At 55.9% G+C, this 19,213-nt stretch overlaps 1 protein-coding gene across 1 annotated transcript in view; it reads right to left on the bottom strand.

Moving 5' to 3' along the window:
* Positions 1–4,499: 4,499 nt before the first annotated feature.
* Positions 4,500–19,213, bottom strand: part of Tmcc2 (transmembrane and coiled-coil domain family 2) — a gene marked incomplete in the record, with an annotated part of 40,159 nt that continues 25,445 nt past the window's right edge. The window contains 3 exon segments of the mRNA XM_005375349.2: positions 4,500–5,987; positions 7,142–7,277; positions 8,423–9,363. Coding sequence (XP_005375406.1) covers positions 5,676–5,987; positions 7,142–7,277; positions 8,423–9,363 — 1,389 coding nt within the window.

The following is a 19,213-nucleotide window of genomic DNA, read 5'->3' as shown; positions in this document are numbered from 1 at the left end:
GAAGCCCTTGAATCTGCGAAGTTCTGGGACACAGTTTCCTTTCTCCCAAAGCTATCCTCACTCTGGTTCCTTCTCATTATGATGGACAGAGAAACCCCTTCTTCAGGCATCCTGCCCCTGGGGTGGGAGCAAGGCTGAGGCATGAGATAGCTGCCTATGTCTTGTCAGCCATGAGTGCCTGGAGCAAGTGGTCCTGTCCATCTCACCTCCAGCTCTGCTGCGGCCTGCTGCAGCTCTTACCCATCATGCTTTGCACCAGAGCCGAGCTCTTCCTGCCCAGGCCCTGCTACATTCATCTCTGCCTTCTTTCCCGTCTCTTCCTCACCTTCCTCTCCCTTTTCTTCCTTCTGCTTCTTTTGTACAGGGCCTCTGTACTGGGCTGTCCCCCACACTATTTATTTACTTATTTATTCATTTATTATTAATTACTTATTTGGCGGCACGAGATCGAATCCAGGGGTGCTCTGCCACTGAGCTACCTTCTTTTTTCTTTTTGGTGAAACATGGTCTTGCCAAAAAGCTAGATTTGCCCAGGCTGGGCTTAAACTTGTGCTCCTCCTGCCTCAGCCTCCCAGAGTCCTGCGATTATAGGCCTGCACCACAGGCCTGACTAAACCGTACTTTGTGAGTGGAGTTGAACCTAAGGCTATGTGTCTGGGGGTCACACACCTGCGCTCCAGGCTGCCAAATGCTGATGAGCGCCCAAGAACAGCAGAGGGAAACACGGAGAAGGAAAGAAATCCTGCTATGCTCTTCCTTCTTGGCTGCCAGATTGCCAGCCTCCCGGCCTTCCTGTCCCATCCTGGCCTGGCCTGGCCTGGCCTGGCCCCACCTGCCTGAGAAAGTAAGGAAGCGGGGACCAGTCACAGACATGTAGTAGGTCTGTGCTGGTGACTTGTCTCTGGCCTGAGTTCAGGTCATGACTAACCTCGCAGGAAAGCCTCTCTTCCTGCCTCCGTCTCAGGTTAGGGAGCCTGGGGTCACACCAGCTAAGAGAGGGACCAGGCACCCAGCTCCAAGTGTAGCCAGAGACAGCACCAGTTACAAGTGGGGGACTTGTTACCTGCTGAAAGACTTGACCTTCCTGCAGGAAACCAGAGAACCGAGCCCCAGCTAGAGACTAACCAAGCTCTTTCCACAGCATATTCTTTAAACTTATCTCCAGGGAGCTGAAATTGCTGCAAAAATAACCCAAGTAGCCAGGTAATGGCACACACCTGTAATCCCAGCACTGTCCGAGGTTGAGGCAGGAGAACTGCAAGTTGGAGCCCAGCCTAAGCACCTTAGCAATTTAAACAGACCCTGTCTCAAAAAAATAATACAAAAGGGCTGGGGATATAGCTCACTGTGAAGGTTCTGGATTACTCCTCAGTACCAAAAATTTAAAAAAGGAAAGTAAGTGTTCGGGGCCTGGGTACCTGGAGTCTGTGCAGTCTCCTTCGGTGCTTTGAGAAGCAGAGCCGACTTGGTGGCTGGCTGGTCGGCCCAGGGTCTTGTCCAGTCCTGCTGGGCTCAGGACACTTCAGGGAGAGAGCAGCTTTGGGGGTAGAGGGCTGAAGGCAGGTGGGCGGCCAGGGGGCTCCCTGTGTGTGGGAGGCAGTGCAGCTGTCCCCACCCGGGCTGTCCTTCTGGCTTTTTGGGTGACTCAGGACCTGCCCACATGTCTGGATGTGCTGGGGCGAGCTCAACCTCCACCCCCCCCCCACGGTGTCCTGCAGGCCTTCCATCTCCACCCAAAGGCTGGCTCAAGCCTCTCTGCTGGCCATTGTCCCAAAGCCTGCTCAGCCCTGGCCCTGGGCAGATCAGAGCCCTCCCTGGGCGCCCCAGATGGCCTGGCAGTGTTCTGACAGGTAGCTCTCAAGGGGGAGAGCTGCGGGCTCTGGGAGCTAGGAATGTACACCTGACATCTGGGCCTTACCCATGTCCTACTAGGCAGGTGGCACAGGCATGTTTAAGTGGGGAAACTGAGGCTCATGACCTCACAGTTTTGACTCATACTCAAGGGAAAACTTCTCTTCCCACCCCCATCCTGAATTGCAGTGCCTGAGCCTGACATCCGCTAGAAAGGGACAGGGGCACCCAACTGTAGTCATTGCCAGAGACCCCAAGCCTGAGCCCATGGCCTAGAGGAGGGAAGGTCCCACACATTGATACACCCACAAGCGTGGCGTGGTGGCACCCGGCCTGGGCCAGGCAGGCCTTGTCCAGCCCCGCCAGGCTGTGCTGGGACTCTGGGACTGGACCAGCTTTGTCTACGAGACTGAAGGGAGAGCTCTCTGGGAATGGGCAGGCTCTTAGCTCCCAGAGAAGAGGGATGGGGTGGGAGGCTTCTGCTGGGCTCTCAGGAGCTGCAGTCTGAGGCACACTCAGTTCTGTGGGGTGGCCCTGGACTTCTCTAGCAGCTCTACCCCTGCGCCTGAACACCAGCAGACTCAGGATGAGGCGTGGCAGCAACCGCCTGGGTTGGCTACTCTGTTGTGTTCCAGGTACTGTGATGAATCTTGACACACACCCATGCCTGTGCGCTGTGTCATCCATCCTCTTGGCAGACGGAGGACTGGTCTCCCAGCAGCTGGAGCTGAGTTGAAGGCAAGTGGCAGTGCTGGGGCACGAGTCCTGCCAGTGACAGGGAAATTAGGCAGCACCCAAAATCTCACATCAGGTGCCCCAGTGACAGCTCCTTCTCCCGGCCCGCAGTGTTGATGTGTTCTCCTGTCCCTCCCTCCGCAGCCTAGAACCACTCGGAGTACCCCGGCCCGAGCTGTGTTCTGCTGTTTGCCAGGGCTGCACCCGCTGGGCACCACTGTCCCCCAGGGCTGTGGGATGCAGGCTCTGCACAGGTACAGCCAGCACGTGCTCAGTGCTGTGGAAGCCCCAAGTCCAGGCAGAGGTGCCTTCCTAACTGCCCCCTCCTTGGCACATAGGCTATGGGGAGGCACCAGCCTGGCTGAGCCCTCAGTGCCCCATCTGCAGAACAGATGCTCCAGGCCAGCCCCGCAGTTTGCCCTGCAGTCGGAAGGAGGCTGAGCCCGTGGCAGTGGCGACTGTGATTTAGCGAGTCACTCTGTAAACCCCACATGAGAGCAGGAGACAGGTTGGAGGCAGCATGCGGGGCAGGGGTGTCTTTTACAGACAAAGCTCGGGCTCAGATGCCAACAGAGTAGCTTCAGCAGCCATCCGAGGCACCAGACCCAATGCCAGAAGGCAGGGCTTCTCTGGATACTTGGTTTTCACCGGGAGGCAAACATGCAGGGCTTATCGTCCTGTGTGCAGATGCTGCTGGGGCCAGTCCTCCTCCCTTGCACCTAAAGGACCAGCGAAGAATGACCCAGCACTCCTCCCCTTCCTCCCTCCAGCGTGGACTGGGGCCAGCTGTGACATTTAAGAGCCAGTTCGAGGAAGGCATCTGACCTTGGGGAGGAATGTGGGAAATGTCTGCCACTCAGAATAGCCACCCCCTACCTGGGGCCCAAGAATGTAGGCTCCAGGCCACCTGTGGCCCCCAAGGGAGGTGCGTGCATGCATGTGGTTGGAAGCGAAGGTGGTGCAGGGCCTGGGAGTGGCGCGGTTGGAAGGCTTTGTAAGGTCACTGGCTAAAATACTCACAGTGCAAAGGGTAAAGTCGAATTGTTAATGCCACCCTCCCATGTGGCACTAACACTGTGTCCTGGGATCTGATCTCTTGGGACATCTAGGGCACTGTCTCTGACTCCCTATCTCCCCTGGAGCCTGATGCCGCAGATACAGATGCAGCTTTAGACTTGTCAGGTCAACCACACGAAAATGAGCAGCAACTGTGCCCATCCTATTTACTATGGAAACTGAGGCCAGACAGGGTGTGATTGGCTAGGTCACTAATTAGGGGCCAGGGCCTGGGGGCTTTTCCCACAATCCCTTCCCTGCAGGCCAGCATCCCTTCTCCCCGGAGGGATACACACAGGTGGCTCCTGTTGGGAATCTAGCACCTGTCTTCTGGGCTGCCCTTCTGTGGGAACTGCCAGGGATGGGGTAGCAGCCACAGAGCCGACACTGTGGGCCTGGCCTCTATGAAAATAAAACCACACACCAGCTCCTGAGGAGCAGGTGCTCTCTCCCCTGGCTGGGGGTATTGGCAAAGCAAAGCTAAGCCCAGTAGATGCCTGGGGCAGAACTTTGAGAAAGGGTTTGGAGTAATGACTCTACTGCCATCTAGTGGCCACACTTGGGTATGACTGCTATCATTCCGGCCTCCAGCAGCTCATCCACTGCAAGCTGTGGGAATCTCTCTCCCATTTTCCCTCCTCCAGGAAAGCAGTCCAGGTAGGCAGGATGGGGCTGGGTGGGGTGGGGGTCATGTCACTTAAGCTAGAGTGGTTGCTGCACGAAGGACGGCTTGTTTTGTTCAATATCAAGATCCTGGAAGAGGAAGGCCTCTGGCCAGCAAATGAGGCCCAGGGTGTGTGCGCAGGAGGTTCAGTGGCTTCCGTGCAGACAGCCTGATCAACCAACAGCAGACAGGATGGTTTGAAAATTTAGAGGCTATTTATTTCTCAGGAAGGTCCACACAGCTGGCAGGCACTGCTTTCCCTGCTCCAGGGGATTCCTCTCTCCCGTTCCAAGAAATGCCCTCTGTGCTTGGAAGTACCTGTGGGGAGGCCGGGATGTGAACTGAAACCATCACAACACTCCAGAGCCTTAAAAAAAGAAAACAACAACGGCCTCCTCCCCACAAATACACACACACAAAATAAATAGACATATAAAAGAGGGGCCGCACTCTTCCCACTCAGCTGTGGGGCTGCTCGGGATAGTGGGGTCAGGGGGCTCCACCCCACTTCTCCCAGCCAGGACATTCCAGAGGCTACACAGGATGGAAGTACCTGAGGAGCCAAGGGCAAGCCCTGGCTTCAGAGCAAAGACCAGGCAGGTCCTCTCCCTCCAGCTCAGGAAGGGCAAGGGCAGAAGGGACAAATAAATAAATAAATAGGATCCATCGTGCGCCCGTAGGCAGAAGGGCTTGGGACAAGGCTTGGAGCCCCCGGGGCCTTTTCCCTGAAAACAGAAGATCCAGTGCCGGTCAGGCACAGACTAGCAGGGAAAACACAAGTAAAAAGCCACACCCAGCCTCCAAGTCTGCAACCTTCAGACCACCACAGAGCCCAGCCCCAGCAGCGGGGCGCCAACCAGCTCCGTGGAAAGAGGAGTGGGGATGGGCTGCTCTCTGAAGAGCTGGTTGGAGCGTGCTCTCCAGCCCTGGACGTGTCTGGAGGCTGAGAATCTGCTCCTTCCTGTGCTCTCTGTGGCCAGCACGACCTCTCCCTCACTAGCCTTCTTCCTGTCTCCACGGGAGGCCATGGCTGCCTCCAGGGTAGGCTCCGCCAGAAGCTGAGGCAGAGACCTGGCTTTCTATTGTATTAGCGGCCTTCTTGACCTGGGACATCCTGAGGTCAGCTGGGAGAAGTCCTGTAAATAATCAGAACAACCCAGTCCTGGTGTCCTCTGCTCTATTCGGCCACAAAGAAAAGGTGTCAGACGGAAGCAGGAACAGGGACGGGCACAGCTGGAATGGACAGCTTGGGCAGGAGGCCAAACCGGACACATGAAGAAGTCCAAGAGACTCTGGAGTCCCAGGGTCCCTCCTGGAGAAGTGTGGCCATCAGGGGGCCAGGGAGCACGGGGCAGGGCAGGCTGGCCACTCAGCTGGGCAGCAACACGTGCTCCAGGAGGTAGGTGAGGGAATCCCAGTGCTTCCAGAGCAGGAAGAGGACGAGGACCAGGAGGGCGGTGCTGGTGATGCGCAGGCGCGTCTTCATGAGGGGCGTGATGAAGTTGGCGATGGTGGACACGAACACCAGCAGCACGGCCATGAGTGCCAGGATCACGTTGATGAACTTGCCCAGTAGGGCCCGCGCGTTGGCATTCTCCACGCCCTCCAGCTGCACCACCTGCTGCTGTTGCTGCTGCAGCTCTAGCTTGGTGACTCGGGTTAGGCAGGACTCCACAGCCTCCTGCAGGGACAGGAGCCATAGAAGGGCAGAGTTTAAGTGTGATCCCCCCATGGTTCACAGGCTGGAAGTTGGGAAAGGGAGGAACCTTTAAGGGGTGGGGCCTAAGCCAGGCGTGGCGGTGCATGCCCATAATCTCAGTACTCTGGGAGGCTGAGGAAGGGGATTCCAAATGGGAACCCAGCTTGGGCAATTTAGTTGAGACCCTATTGCAAAAAATAAAAGGTCAGGTATGATGGCACATACCTGTAATTTCAGCACTCAGGAGGCTGAGGCAGGAGGACTGCTGTAAGTTTGAAGCCAGCCTGGGGTACACAGTGAGTTTAAGGCCAGCCTAAACTACACAGCAAGACCCTGTCTCAAAAAAACAAAAATAAAAATAAAAAAGTGGCTGTCTGGAGTCAGAGCTCATTGTGAAGGCCCTGGGTTCAATTCTCAGTACTACAAAAGAAAAACAAAAGCTCAGAAGTGGAGCCTAGTGTATGTCAATCAGGTCACAGCGCATCACCCTCAGGAGGGACTAAAGGCGACCAGCAGTGAGTGAATTCCTGCAAGAGTGGGTTGTTATAAAAGGGCAAACTTGACCTCTGAACCTCTGGGTTTCTGTCCACCACGTGATCTCTTCTGCACAGCTCCTGGCATTGTGATGCCTCCCACCATGGACCTTCACAGGGGCCAGCAGAAGCTGGCCGCACACTGCTGACCTCTAGAACTGCAAACCCTTCCATTCACAGATTACCTAGCCCCGGGCATTCTGCGACAGCAATGGAAAAGGGAGTAACACGCCACCCCACTCAAAAGGTTATGATACACAGGGTCTCTCCTCCAGAGGCCAGGGGGTGTGGGCTGATCAGCTGCAGCTGGGGGCAGAGCCCTTCACTATGACTTTCTGTCATAGTACATGCCAGTCTTGAGGGAAGCAGAAGAGCTGGCCCAATCCCAGCTCTCTCTTGAGGGAACTGAGGACCTATACACGGTGACAACTACTCATTTGCAAGGCTGCCTTCGGGAGGGGCCCCTTGCAGGGCTCGCCTTGGCCCTGGCTGTAGGCCGGCTCACTCTTACCCTCCCACCCACCGCCCTCGCTGTCCGCACTCCCACCGCCCCCAGCCCTGCAGTGGTGGCCGGGGCCTCCCTCGGGCCGTCCCTGGCTGTACCTGGATGTCCCGCGCTCTCTCATAGGACTGGTAGGCCACCTTCTCCTCCATGCTGGCCAGCTCCTGCTTCAGGTTGGTCATCTCGTTTTGGTGAAGCTCGGTCAGGTCATTCAGCTGCTCCTCCAGCCGCTCATACCTGGCAGTGGGAGAGAGAGAGAGTGACACCCTGCTCCAAGCCACCCCCCTCTCCTTGTGACTCAACCCACTCCCCAGGTCCATCCCTGTTCTAATTTTAACTCCACAACCAACCATCGAAGCCATTATTTACACAGCACTTCTACATGCAAGGTGTCGTGCCGAGCATTTTACCCACATTACTCACAGGCCCCCACCACAGCCCCATGGAATGGTACTAGTGGTGCCCCCACTTGACAGACCGGAAGACTGAGACCCAAAGGCTAGGAACCTGCCTAGAATCTCACAGCTCTTGAATGGGGGAGTCAAGGATAGGCTGACTTTCACCTGGCCCTTTACCTGGGCTCAGATGCCCCCTGGGTGCCAGGGACACTTAGATGTAGGGGACATGACACCTGCTCTGAAAGCTGTATCAACAGGTGACTGTTCTGGGGAGTGGCTGGGTTTTAGGCAGGGCTCTCCCTCAACCTCAGAGAACTTCTTTATATGTAGAAAGAAAAAGAAGGGCTAACTAGTGAAAAGGTCCCCAAATCCCAGGGAGCAAGGGGCCCCGAGACTCCAGCTGGATTTCAGGCTGCCCTAGGGGCTTCCTCTGCTGCTGCATGCTCACACTCTGAATTTATGGTTTGGACTCCCTGCATTTTCACAACAGCACCGAGACCACAGGAGTGACATCGTCTTCCCTTCCAGCACAACGCAGCACACTGTCTTCCTTGCTTTGCTAGGTACCCAGTCAACAAGAGAGCTGGGAGCTGACCCATGCCTATAATCCTGGCACTCAGGAGGCTGAGGCAGGAGTATTGCAAGTTCAAGCCCAGCCTGGGCTACAAAGTGAGACCCTGTCTCAACAAAAACCAAACAAAATCCTCCACAAAACAGAGCTGGGATTGGAGCCCAGGTCGCCGGCTTGTGTCACTGTCTTCAGAGGTGAGGCCATCAGCGACTCCTCTGGTGCACGTAACACATTCCAGGCCAGGGTGCCCAAAGCATCTCAAGAGAGGAAGAGCCTTCCTTCAGTCTGGAGGAAGCTCCTTCAGGCCTCTTCCCCCCCTGGCCAGCAGCCCAAGACCCTCTAGATGCCTCCTCTGCCTCCATTCCCTGCCTCTCCTCGCCTGCCGGGGCCCTGGAGGCCCCGAAGGCACCCACCTGTAGCGCTCCTCCTGCAGGCACTGTGTCATGTACGTGTAGTCCCGCTGCAGCTGCGTCTTCAGGTCCTCCATGGAGTCCTCTAGGTGTGACTGTCCCTCCTTGATCTCCCGCAGTTCCTCCAGCAGAGTGTCCAGGTTTCCAGGGGCGCTGTACAGCGTGTTAGACTTGGGGCTCCCCAGAGCACCCGCGGGCCCAGCCCCAGAATTGCTGCCAGCCCCGGCCGAGCTGGCGCTGGCACTGGAGCACTCGTCATCGCTGCCGTACTTGGGACTGGACACGAGCGTGGCGCTGCCGCTCAGCGCCCGGGCCGCCTCCTCGGGGGCCCCGTCTTCCAGGGGGTCCTTCAGGTGAGCGATGTTATCGGCACTGCCAAACTTGTTGCGGATGAGGCTGGCGAACTCCCGGGGCTTGGACACCACGGCGGTGTGGGTGGCCTGTGACAGGCCGGACAGACTGCCCTTGACGCCCTCCACGACGCCACCGCCGAAGCCGCTGATGCCTGCGCGCATGTTGGCGCCCACGTCCTTGAGGCCCTGCTGCATGTCCCGCAGCACGTCCTTGGGCTGCCTCGAGGGCCCGTTCTGCTCGATCTCCTTCAGGCGCCGGCGGTAGTGCTCCAGCTTCTTGTGCAGCTGTGCGATGGTCTGGGCAGACTTCTGGTTCTTCTTCTCGAACACCTGCTTGATGCGCGACACCTGCTGCTTATCTGCGTTGTTGGCCAGCTTCAGGTACTCCGCCACGTTGTCGTCCCGTGCCTCCTGCTCGATCTTGATCTGCTCTGTGATCTTCAGGATCTTCTGGTGCAGGTGGTCGATGGCAGCCTTGGTCCGCTGGGGGTCTGGTGCCCCATCGGGCACATCCAGGCTGACGGGGCCATCAGCATCACCGTGGCCGGTGCCAGAGGGGAGGTTCAGGGCCATGAGGTCTCCCTTGTCACCCTGGAAAGGGAGGTAGAGAGGAGGCACGGATAAGTCATGGGGCCAAGGGCTACAGCTCGCCAGCATTCTGTGTCTAAGGGACACTTCTGGGCTTGGTCCTTCTACCTGGGAAGTGGATGCAGGAAGGTCTAACAAGTTATTCAGAAACACAGCTGTGAAGACAGAACCCTCCAGCCCAGAACTCTGGCTGCAACCTAGCAGGTCGGAGGCGTAGACCAGGGGTCTCAGGGTAGATTTCTCAGAAGGAGATGGACTGACTCAGTAGACCCCACCTCCCTGCAAGGCTCTGCCTCGAGCAGCCTGTCCTTCAGAGGTGACCAGAGCCAACCCTTTGGCCAGACACCGCCCCACCCACCCAACCTGTCTTCACTGACACTGCCAAGGTCACCGCCTGTGTTGCTCCCTCTCAGGAGCCCTCTGTTACCTTCCAGTTCTCTGAAGGCATCAGCAACCTCTTTCGCTCCATGAAGGTGGAAGCATCCGCCCTTCCCCGTGTCCTAGACTCAGGAGAGGAGTGTGCCCCACCCCCGGCCTAGCCTGCAGGCCAGGTCCCCAAGGTCTGAAGCCTGCGGTGAGTCACAGGCTAAGGGCAGCAGGGAGCACTCTGGGGGCCTGTGGGGAGCAGCTGCCCGGTGGGGAAGCAAGAGAACTAGCAGGAAGGAAGCAAGAGCCCTTCTTCCCCGCCACAAGGCAGGCAGGCTTCCCAAGCACATCAGGGACGCACAAAACTCAGAGACTAGGAGAGGGATGGAGAAAAGGAGAGGGAGAAGGGAGGAAGGGTCACAGGAGAGAGGAGGATGGAGTGCCGGCAGGCTGCTGTCGGGCAGGCTTGGAGCTGCTTTCCCAGGGCTGCTGGCCCGCGCCTGCCCACTGGATGATCTGTCTGCAGCAAGCCAGGGCCTTATCACCATGCAACAATGCAACAACGGAAGCAGCAGGAAATGGCTCAACCCCATGTATTTTTACACACAGCAACACCCCGGGTAAGTCCGGGTTAGAGCTTCACGGGGAGGAGCGGGGTGAGCGGTATGTGGGGTGGGGGAGGGGTAACACAAAGCAAGTGGCCGGGTCACATGCAAGGGAACTGGAAACTGCCCGTGCCAACCACAGGCACAAGTGACGCGCTCCATCCACATCTGCTAAGGTGCAAAGTTACTGGAAAGCACCATGGAAAACCCAGGAGCCAGGGTGCCTTGGGGGCTTCCTCTGGGGCTGTTTCAGGTCACAAGCCCTCTTTGGATGCTGGGGAGCAGGACAGGGCCTTTCCTGATCTCCCTGAAGTCACACTGTCCTCCTGGGTTTGCTTTGGGTTTCCCCCGCGCCCCCTTTGTCCTCCCATGTGGACTGCTGCTCAGCATGTCCGGCCGTTTGTCCACAGCACCCTCTTCCCCAGCATCCCTGATCTAGCCCAAGGCCTAACTCTCACCATCTGACTTCAAACCCCACCCCCTGCTGGCTCCCCAGTAAGAGCAAACAGCCCATCTCTGCATTGTCCTGACTCAGCATCCCGACCTGTAGAATGGGCGTAACCCTATCTTGTCTCAAGACACCGATGGCATCTGGCAAGCCCTTAGCAGTGAGGCCGTACAGACAGCCTGAGTCTCATCTAGGCAGCACAGTCCTTTTCTTCCCCTCCCAGTAAGGGAGACACTCACAGTTAAACTGTGATAACTGTACTTAGGAGAGTATGCCAACAAATGTCCTCAATACTGACAGGACTATACAGAACAGTGTTGTTTTCTAAAGCTGGGGGGGTTGAACCCAGGGCCTCTCATGAGCTAGGCAAGTGTTCTGTCTCTAAGCCCTATGCCCAGCCCCCAAATTAAGTTCTGTATGCAACGTCTGGCCTTTATCACTGAAGTGGCCCAGCCTCCTCCACTTCCTCCTGGCAGACAGCATCCAGGAAATGGGCTTGGGGCCTGGTTGCACAGCTCTTCTGCGAGGAGAGAGGAGAGATGTCTGTCCCACCTGCTGCGGGTCAGTGGGAGCAGCTCATGAGAAACACATGAGAATATGCTGTGGAAAGCGTTAGTGACTTCTGGATTCAGAAGAAAGTGAAATAGCAAATTCTCGCCTGCCCTGGCTCCCCTCCGGCAGCTTGGCTCTTTCTTCCCTCAGCTTGGCATCGGTCTGGCTTACAAATGGAAAACCAGAGTCAAAGCTGCCTGTGAAATTTCCACGAACGAGGAAAACAGACACACTCGGGGCCTGATGGTGGGGAGGCCTGGGGTTTGGGTCCTGTTGCGCTGACCCACTCCTCTCCTGCACCACACACTCAAGCCTGGGGGTCCTGCAGCTGGACAACAGCTGCTTCCTGTCCCTCCTGCCCAGAGACCCCATGGTGACGGGAGATCCATAATGCCAGGTCCCAGTCAGAGAACATCTCTGCTGTGTTGTCCCCCTCCTGGGGACAACTCTGCCCAGGGACTCCCAGGGAGGTGGTATTTTTTCTCTTGGCCTTTCAGCTTCTCTCTAGCCCTCGAATTCCTATTCTACATGCCTTGCACGAAGGACAAAGACAGTAACGCAGAGCCCACCACATTCTCATCCATTTAGTCCCGGTAGCAGCCGCACCAGGCAAGCAGCACTGTTACTCCCGTTTTACAGGAGGGGAACTGGGCCTGCAGTCATGACTTAAAAGTACCACGTCTGGGACGACACAACTAGGGAGTCAAAGCCCTCAGATCTGAATCCCGTCCACTTCCACAGCCCAGAGCTATGGCCTCAGGGGGTCTCGTGGCAGGGGGAGGTCCTCTGTGCCTTCCAGAGTCCTCAGCCAAGGCCTGGTCTCACTTCAGAGCAACTGAAATGGAATTTCCTACAGTTCAATTGTGGGACTTTACACCCCAAGTGAGCAAGGGAAAGAAAGGAGCGCCTCAGTCCAACGCCATCTGACATCCCACTGCCAGGTGCAAATCCTCAGCGTCCAAAGAGTGGCTGCCGTGAGAAATCTTGGAAGACTTAGTGTGGGCACAGGGACATCTCCAGCTTTTGGCACCAGAGTCGACCCCTCCCCCTAGCGGTCACCGGGAAAACAGCACTCATTGCTTGGCCCGGCCCCCTCTGGAACAGAGGTGCATGTGCACATGCATGCGAAGGAGAGAACAAGCGAGAGGAGGGCTGTGCAAGGGTGGTACGGGAGACGCCAAGATCTGGCAGTTTTTGCTCAAGGCTGAAACATTTCAATAACCACGTACAAGTGAACAGATGTCCTGGAAGAGCTCCCCCGCCAGCGGGCAAATGGATGACTGAGTGACCACGAGATCTGGACTGAGGCTGAGCTCACCTCTGCATGCAGCTTGGAGCCCAGGAAAGCAGTATGTTTGGATTTTTTTCAGCACTGGAGAGGAAACCCAGGGCCTCGTGCGTGCCAGGCAAGCACCCTAGACACAGACTTACCACACGACCCAGCAATTCCACTGCTAGGTATACACCCCAAAGAACTGAGTAGTCAAAGTTCGTCTTCACACGAACGCTAGACACAAAGTCCACAGCAGCACTCTTCACAACAGCCAAAGGGTGGACACAACTCAGAGGCTGTTTTTAACCAATGAATAAGCAGAAAAAAAAAAAAATGCTGTCCCATATGATGGATTATTTTCTGGCCATAAAAGGGAATGGAGCTCTCATGATGCTGTAACATAACTTTTTTTTTTTTTTGAAACAGGGTCTTGCATGTAGTTCAGGCTGTCTTGGAACTCACTTTGTAGCCCAGGCTGGCCATGAACTCAGTGATCCTCCTGCCTCAGTCTCCCAAGTGCTGGAATTACAGGTGTGCACCACCACGCCCAGCTTTACATAGATGAATCTTGAAAGCAGTTTGCTAAGTAAAGGAAGCCAGAGAAAACGGCTGCCTATGACAGCAGGTTAGTGGCTGCCAGGGACTGGGGTGGGAGGGACAGGCAGTCTGTGCCTAGTGGGTATAGGGTTTCCCCGGAGTGGGGTGAAAATGTTTTGGAATAGGTGATGGTTGTACACTATGGGCATGGAAGGCCGGGTCCTCCGCTGGCCTGTGCTGAGCTCCATCCTATGCCCCAGAACAGAGAGGGTCTGTGGCAGGGCGTTGGGTGTTCCTCACTGACTCCTGTTCACAGAGCAGAAGCTCCTCCCAGAGCGCCCCATCCTGGGCTGGGTGACCACAAATACAGATTACTTAACCGTGACATCAGCAGGCACAAACTCCTGGGGCCCCGAGCCAGGAGCAGGGCCTGGGGCTACACAGGCACCACCATTCCTCTTCCAAATGGGCACAGAGTCTCACTTGGCCCCTTGCCAACCTGCTCACTGTCCAGGCCCAGCCGCCAACACCACCCCCGGAGTCTTGGCTTCCTCTCTTGCTCTGCTGCCTGACACAGGCCCCTGACCCCAGGTTAATCCCTATGAACAGGCTCTCAAGAGAATAGGCAGGAAGATCACAAGTAACCCCTGACCATGCCAGGCAATTGGGGAGGCCATGCAATACCTCTGCTCAGGGTGCCTGCCAGCCAGGGCCGGAGCCATAGGCCTTGTTCACTATAGACAAAGATCTAAGCCAGGCAGAGTGGTGCACACCTGTAACTCCAGCATTCTGGGAGGGTGAAGCATGAGGATCACAAGTTGAAGGCCAGCCTCAAGGCCAGTCTTAGTGAGACCCTGTCTTGAAAAATTTAAAAAAAAAAGGACTAGGGATGTATGTAGCTCAGTATGAAGGTCTCGGGTTCTGGGCTGGGGATTTAGCTCAGCGGCACAGCGTCTGCCTGGCAAGCACAAGGTTGTGAGTTCAATTCCCGGTACCGGAAAAAAACAACAAAAAAAAACAACAAAAAAAAGGTCTTGGGTTCAATATCCATTATCAATAGGAAAATAAAAAAAATATAAAGATCCAAGAAATACTGCGATGTTCTTAGTGCCTCATGATGACCCACTTTCCCTATTCTTTTCTGGCTCTGATGACACCTCCCCATGGCCCACAAACACTGGGAACGCCCTTATGTGGCCTGGGAGTACCACAGACCTGCCTCCCTCCCTGCCCCTTCCTGCAACACTGAGAGAAGCTGGATTAGGCACACAGCGAGATTACAGAGGTGCTGGCTCGGGGTTCTCCAGTGCTGGGTCCCCCATGACACTCTGGGGAGCTGCCACCTCCTCTTGGGCCTGAGTTCAGTGTCCTCCTGTTACTCTGGATGTGGGACGCCTGCTGTCCCTCTCGAACACTAGCGCTGCAGCTGGGGTCCCTGAGATGGGAGGCACACAGGAGAGACCATCAGCTCAGAAAATGCCCCGGCACAAGTAGAGCCTTAGGCGGGAGAGGAGGATACCAGGGATGTCAACTGTGAACTGTATGTCTCACATGGTTCTCTTTCCTTAGCAATATAAATGCATGGAACACTCTTCAGGCATGGTCAGAGAAACAATTACCACTTCCGGAAGTGTGTGCTGCACACCTGTGATCCCCCTCACCGTGGGGCCAGCAGCCCCTTTCCAGATTCACAAAGCGCTCCTGTTAAGAGTCCCCACAGCAGGCTGACACAGGAGAAGGGGCCTTCCTGTCCTAGTTAGAAAGAACACTAAGGTCATTCTTAGGAGGAGGAGGGGAGAGGAGAAACAGATCTTTCGGGGCTCCATTTAGGAAGGCAGGGCAGCCCTGCTATCGTGGGAACAATGAAGTAGGAGGCCTTGTGTCTCTCCAAGAAGGTCAGTCTGAGCAGGACACTGCTCCCGAGAGCTGGGTCTGAGCCTGGCAGGTGAGCATGGCCTGGGAGCTGTCAGGCCCCGTGACTCAGCAGCAATTCTCTGACCTGCTGACTGCTACCCAGTGGCTGACTCCAGCACGCTTCTCAGGACAGAGAACACTCAGACTTCCTTTCTCTACCAGTCCTGGAGGGAAAGGGAGGCAAATCAGCCACGATAGAGAGGGAAACCTATGGTCAGCTAAAGTCCTTCAGCCCCAGGAAGCAGCTCAACCTTCTGGCAACACTGGGAGGGATACACCTGACACTCCAGCCAGAGCAGGCTGGAGGAATTATTCCAACCCTGGGTCACCACGTTGCCCCAATTCTCCCAGATCAGCAGGCACTGCCTGTGGAGCTGGTGGCTCTCCCTTCCTGGTGGGGACATGTGGGCTGCATGAAGCCACTCAGCTCAGCTCTGGATGCATCATCATGGTTGACCCAAGTACTCTCCAGTGTGGAAGGGAGGGGACCCACTCAGCCTTCACAGGTGCCTGAGACCCTAAGAGCATTTTCTCCGGAGGGTCGTGGGTTAAGTATACCTGGGGCCTGTCCTCCAGGCAGAGAAGGGAAAACCCGCCTGCAGTGAGGCCCCAGCCACCACATGGCTGGTGGAAGGACAACACCAACCAGCAGCTTTGTAAGGCACTGTACATCACTACAAGGGGTTCAAATTGCAAACTACAGACAGACAAGGGAACTCACTGGCCCTTTCTGCAACACCCATCCACCTGGAGGCAGCACACAGCGACTGCCTGTTAGCACCTCTGCCCCTTCTGCAGCCAGCAAGTTGGCCCTGCCCTAAGGGCCACTGTCCTTCCCTCCTCCCATCCAACCCTAGGCTTCCAGCCCTTCCTCCTCAGTGCAGTCAGAACTACACCCTCCCCTTGCTCCCTGCCCTGCTAAGAACAAAGCCCTTTTGTCCACATAAATGTTCCACACTCTTTTCCGGTCTCTTCACACCCACAGCCCCCAGGTTGTGCCCCAGAACTACCCTCTCACCGCCGGGTCTCCTCTGTCCTCCACATCCAGAACTCTCCAAAAGTCAGATGTTTTGCTCCTGGACTATCCTGTGGACCGCCAAGGAATCAGCGCACCCAGGACCTCCCTGCAGCCCTCTGCGCCATGGTTCCTCCTTAATCAGAAGTGATCACAGCCCAAGCAACCTTCCACTTAGCGTTGTGCCAATTCTCCTGTACTTACAAAGGGTTCTCCATAACTGGAGAGGAAAAGGGGTGCTCCTGGGGAACCCACAGAGTTTGCACAGCCAGCAAATTCCAGAAATGCCTTCCTTTTCCCCACCCCACAACCCTGCCTCCACCCTGACAGGTGACATCCTCTCCTGCCCACCTGGTGCCTCACCTGGGTGGATACCATTTCCCAAAGTCGTGCTGGTGATGAGGTACCAGGAGCTCTAAGGCCCCAGCTATCTGAACACGGCACCAGGCCCCCGGGGTCACGGTCTCTGGGCAGCACTGGGCTTGCCCCGGGAAGCCGGGGCCTGCAAGCAGGTGTGCCTGAGCTCCCAGGCTCTGCAGCCGCCATCTCCAGTCTGAGGCCCAGTGGGGATTAGGGGCGGATTGCTCTGGATTTCCCCTCCCCCGGGGCTCCCAGCCGCTTGCTCCTTCCATCTGGCAGGAGCCATGGAGGACGGACGAGCGAGTGAGAGGACCACATTCTGATGAGGAGCCTCTCCCCATCCAGCTGTTGCCACAGTGAGTCCAGTGTATGCATGAGGACGCCCGGGCATGACAAGCATGGCCGAGGCATGCAGGGACACATGGTTCCACCTGCCCCTCCTGTCTAGAAAGCCTCCTGTGAGCAGAAAGCACACAGCCTCATTGTCCCCTGCTCCAAATGGAAGTGTCCTCTCTTTCTTTTCCTGCTGCCTTGTCCACTGGCTTATGGCACCATCACACCCAAGGCAGCCTCCCTACTCTCAACCGCCTGGAGAAGCCAGGCAGCACCAGCTTCCTGAGGGGCAAGTCCTCAGCCTTAACAACCTATCCCAGAATCCAAGCTGCCCTGGACACACTGTGGCTACTTCTCAGTAGCTCCTGCTCGCTATCCCCCAGCAGTGCCCAGGTAAAAATGTCCAAGATACACCAGATGGCAAACTCACAGCAGTCTCTTTCTCCTTGGACTTCATATGTGTAGTGCCGGTAGGAAATCCTGTGGCCAGCAGAGGGGGCCAAAGGTCCGCAGCTGAGGACAATAAGCAGTGAGGCAAGACGTTGCGACCAGCAGAATCTTGGGTCCTGTTCTCAAGGCAGAATCACTGTTCCAAGATGCGGATTCTTCACCTGCTTACAGATGTGCGCCACCATGCCCAGCTGTAGGAACTTCTGCCCAGCTGTGAGGCACTCGGGGCTTAAATACTGAGCATCAACATGGATCACGGTGACGGGACGGTTCCAAATTCAAGAAGGTGCAAAGAGATAAGAAGGCCACCCTGCTATCCCCCGGGGCCAGCTCCAAGGCTTGAGGCCAACAAACTCAGGAAAACAGTACAAACGTGTGGTTGCCAATGACTTGAGGTAGTGACATAGGAAGCCTGACAAAGCATATCACACAGGTTGCATTTTCTACAACCAGCTCTGACCTGTAGGGTCAGGAGCACTTCTATAAATGAACTCCCTGCTTCCACAAATGACTTTCTCCTCTGGTTCTCCATCTTTATGTGTTGGCACCAAGCATTCTGCTATAATGGTTATTTGTAAATATGAGGCTTTACTGTCCCTACTAAATTGAAGGAAGGCAGGGATCAGATCTTATGTGCATCTGGGCCCTTCCTTGTGCCTAGCAGGGGGCTGTCCTTTCCTCTCAATCCTGACATTGTAGAGTAACAGACTGAAGGGGCTGGGAATGTGGCTCAGTGGTATAGTACTTGCCTAGCATGCATAAGTCCCTGAGTTCAATCCTCGGTAACAGGAAAAAAAAAAAAAAAAGACTGACTGACCCATTTCATGTAGCAAAAATGGAAGGCAGTCTATCTGCCGCAGTTCTGCCCTTAGCAACAGAGATGGCTGGGTCTTCTCACATGCCCAACAGTCCTTCCCTGCCCCCTCCTTTATAGGCCCCACAAAGCTAAGCTTTTTAACCTTTTCTCAAAGGCAATGACTGCAGGGTACTGGAAGTGAAGAGGAGGCTGAGCTCTGGAGCTTTCTATGCATGGCAGCTCGTACTTCCCAGGCTTCTGGGATCATGAAGGCTCAAAAGAACAGAAAGAAGTTCCTATAGCTGGGCATAGTGCTGCAATCTGTGATCCAAGTACTCTGGAAGGCTGAGGCAGGAGGATCACAAATTCAAACTTAGCCTGGGCAAGACTCTATCTCAAAATAAGGGAGGGAGGCAAAGGAAGCTTGGTCCTGCAAGGCCACACAGCACCAAGATGATGACCCTTCGAAGAGTCTCCCCCACACGGGTATCTGGGGTCTCCAAGAGAAACTCAGCCATCGGCACGATAACCCCACAGTGGGAAAAGGGGGGTCAGGAGTGAGTCAGTGGTCTGCTAAGAGAAAACAAACAAACAGAACCAACAAATGTCTGCAGGCAAGCCAGCAGGAGAGAGTGAGTTTCCCTGTGTGGAGCTGCTCTTGTCTTTACACATGAGAAGTGTTCCCAAACCTGCCAGGGACACAGCTCCCCGCTCCGAGCTTGGGGAGCAGAAGCCCAGGCCTCATGGCAGTGCAGAGATCCAGCTTCATACTTGCTAAGCGGCCTGAGTGGAGTCTCCAGAGGCTCTGAGAGTCAGTCTTCACACTCACAATGGAGGAGTGTGTACAATGGAGGTGGCAGGAGGACATGCCAAGGCCTGGCTCCCGGGCATGGGACACGCCTTCCTTCCAAGGGTTGCAGAATCCTCAGCAGTCAAAACGTGCCTGGGATATATCATGATCCTGCCACTCGCTAGCTGTGCAGCCTAGACAGGTATTGTCTGTGCTTCTTCACACCGCAAGGGAGGTGTGCACAGCCCGAACAGCCAAGAGGAGGGGGCCATGGGAATGAGACTGGACATCAAGAGACAGGGGTAAGGGATGAGCTGAGCCTCACAGACTCTGCTGCTGCATCTCTTTCCAACTGCAGATGGTGCACATGAACGTGATCTCCCAGGACCCTACTGACGATGCCAGACACACTGT

The sequence above is a fragment of the Chinchilla lanigera genome, unplaced genomic scaffold (assembly GCF_000276665.1).
Source record: "Chinchilla lanigera isolate Chin_1 unplaced genomic scaffold, ChiLan1.0 scaffold00005, whole genome shotgun sequence".
Taxonomy (NCBI): domain Eukaryota; kingdom Metazoa; phylum Chordata; class Mammalia; order Rodentia; family Chinchillidae; genus Chinchilla; species Chinchilla lanigera.
This window is presented reverse-complemented; position numbering and strand designations above follow the sequence as displayed.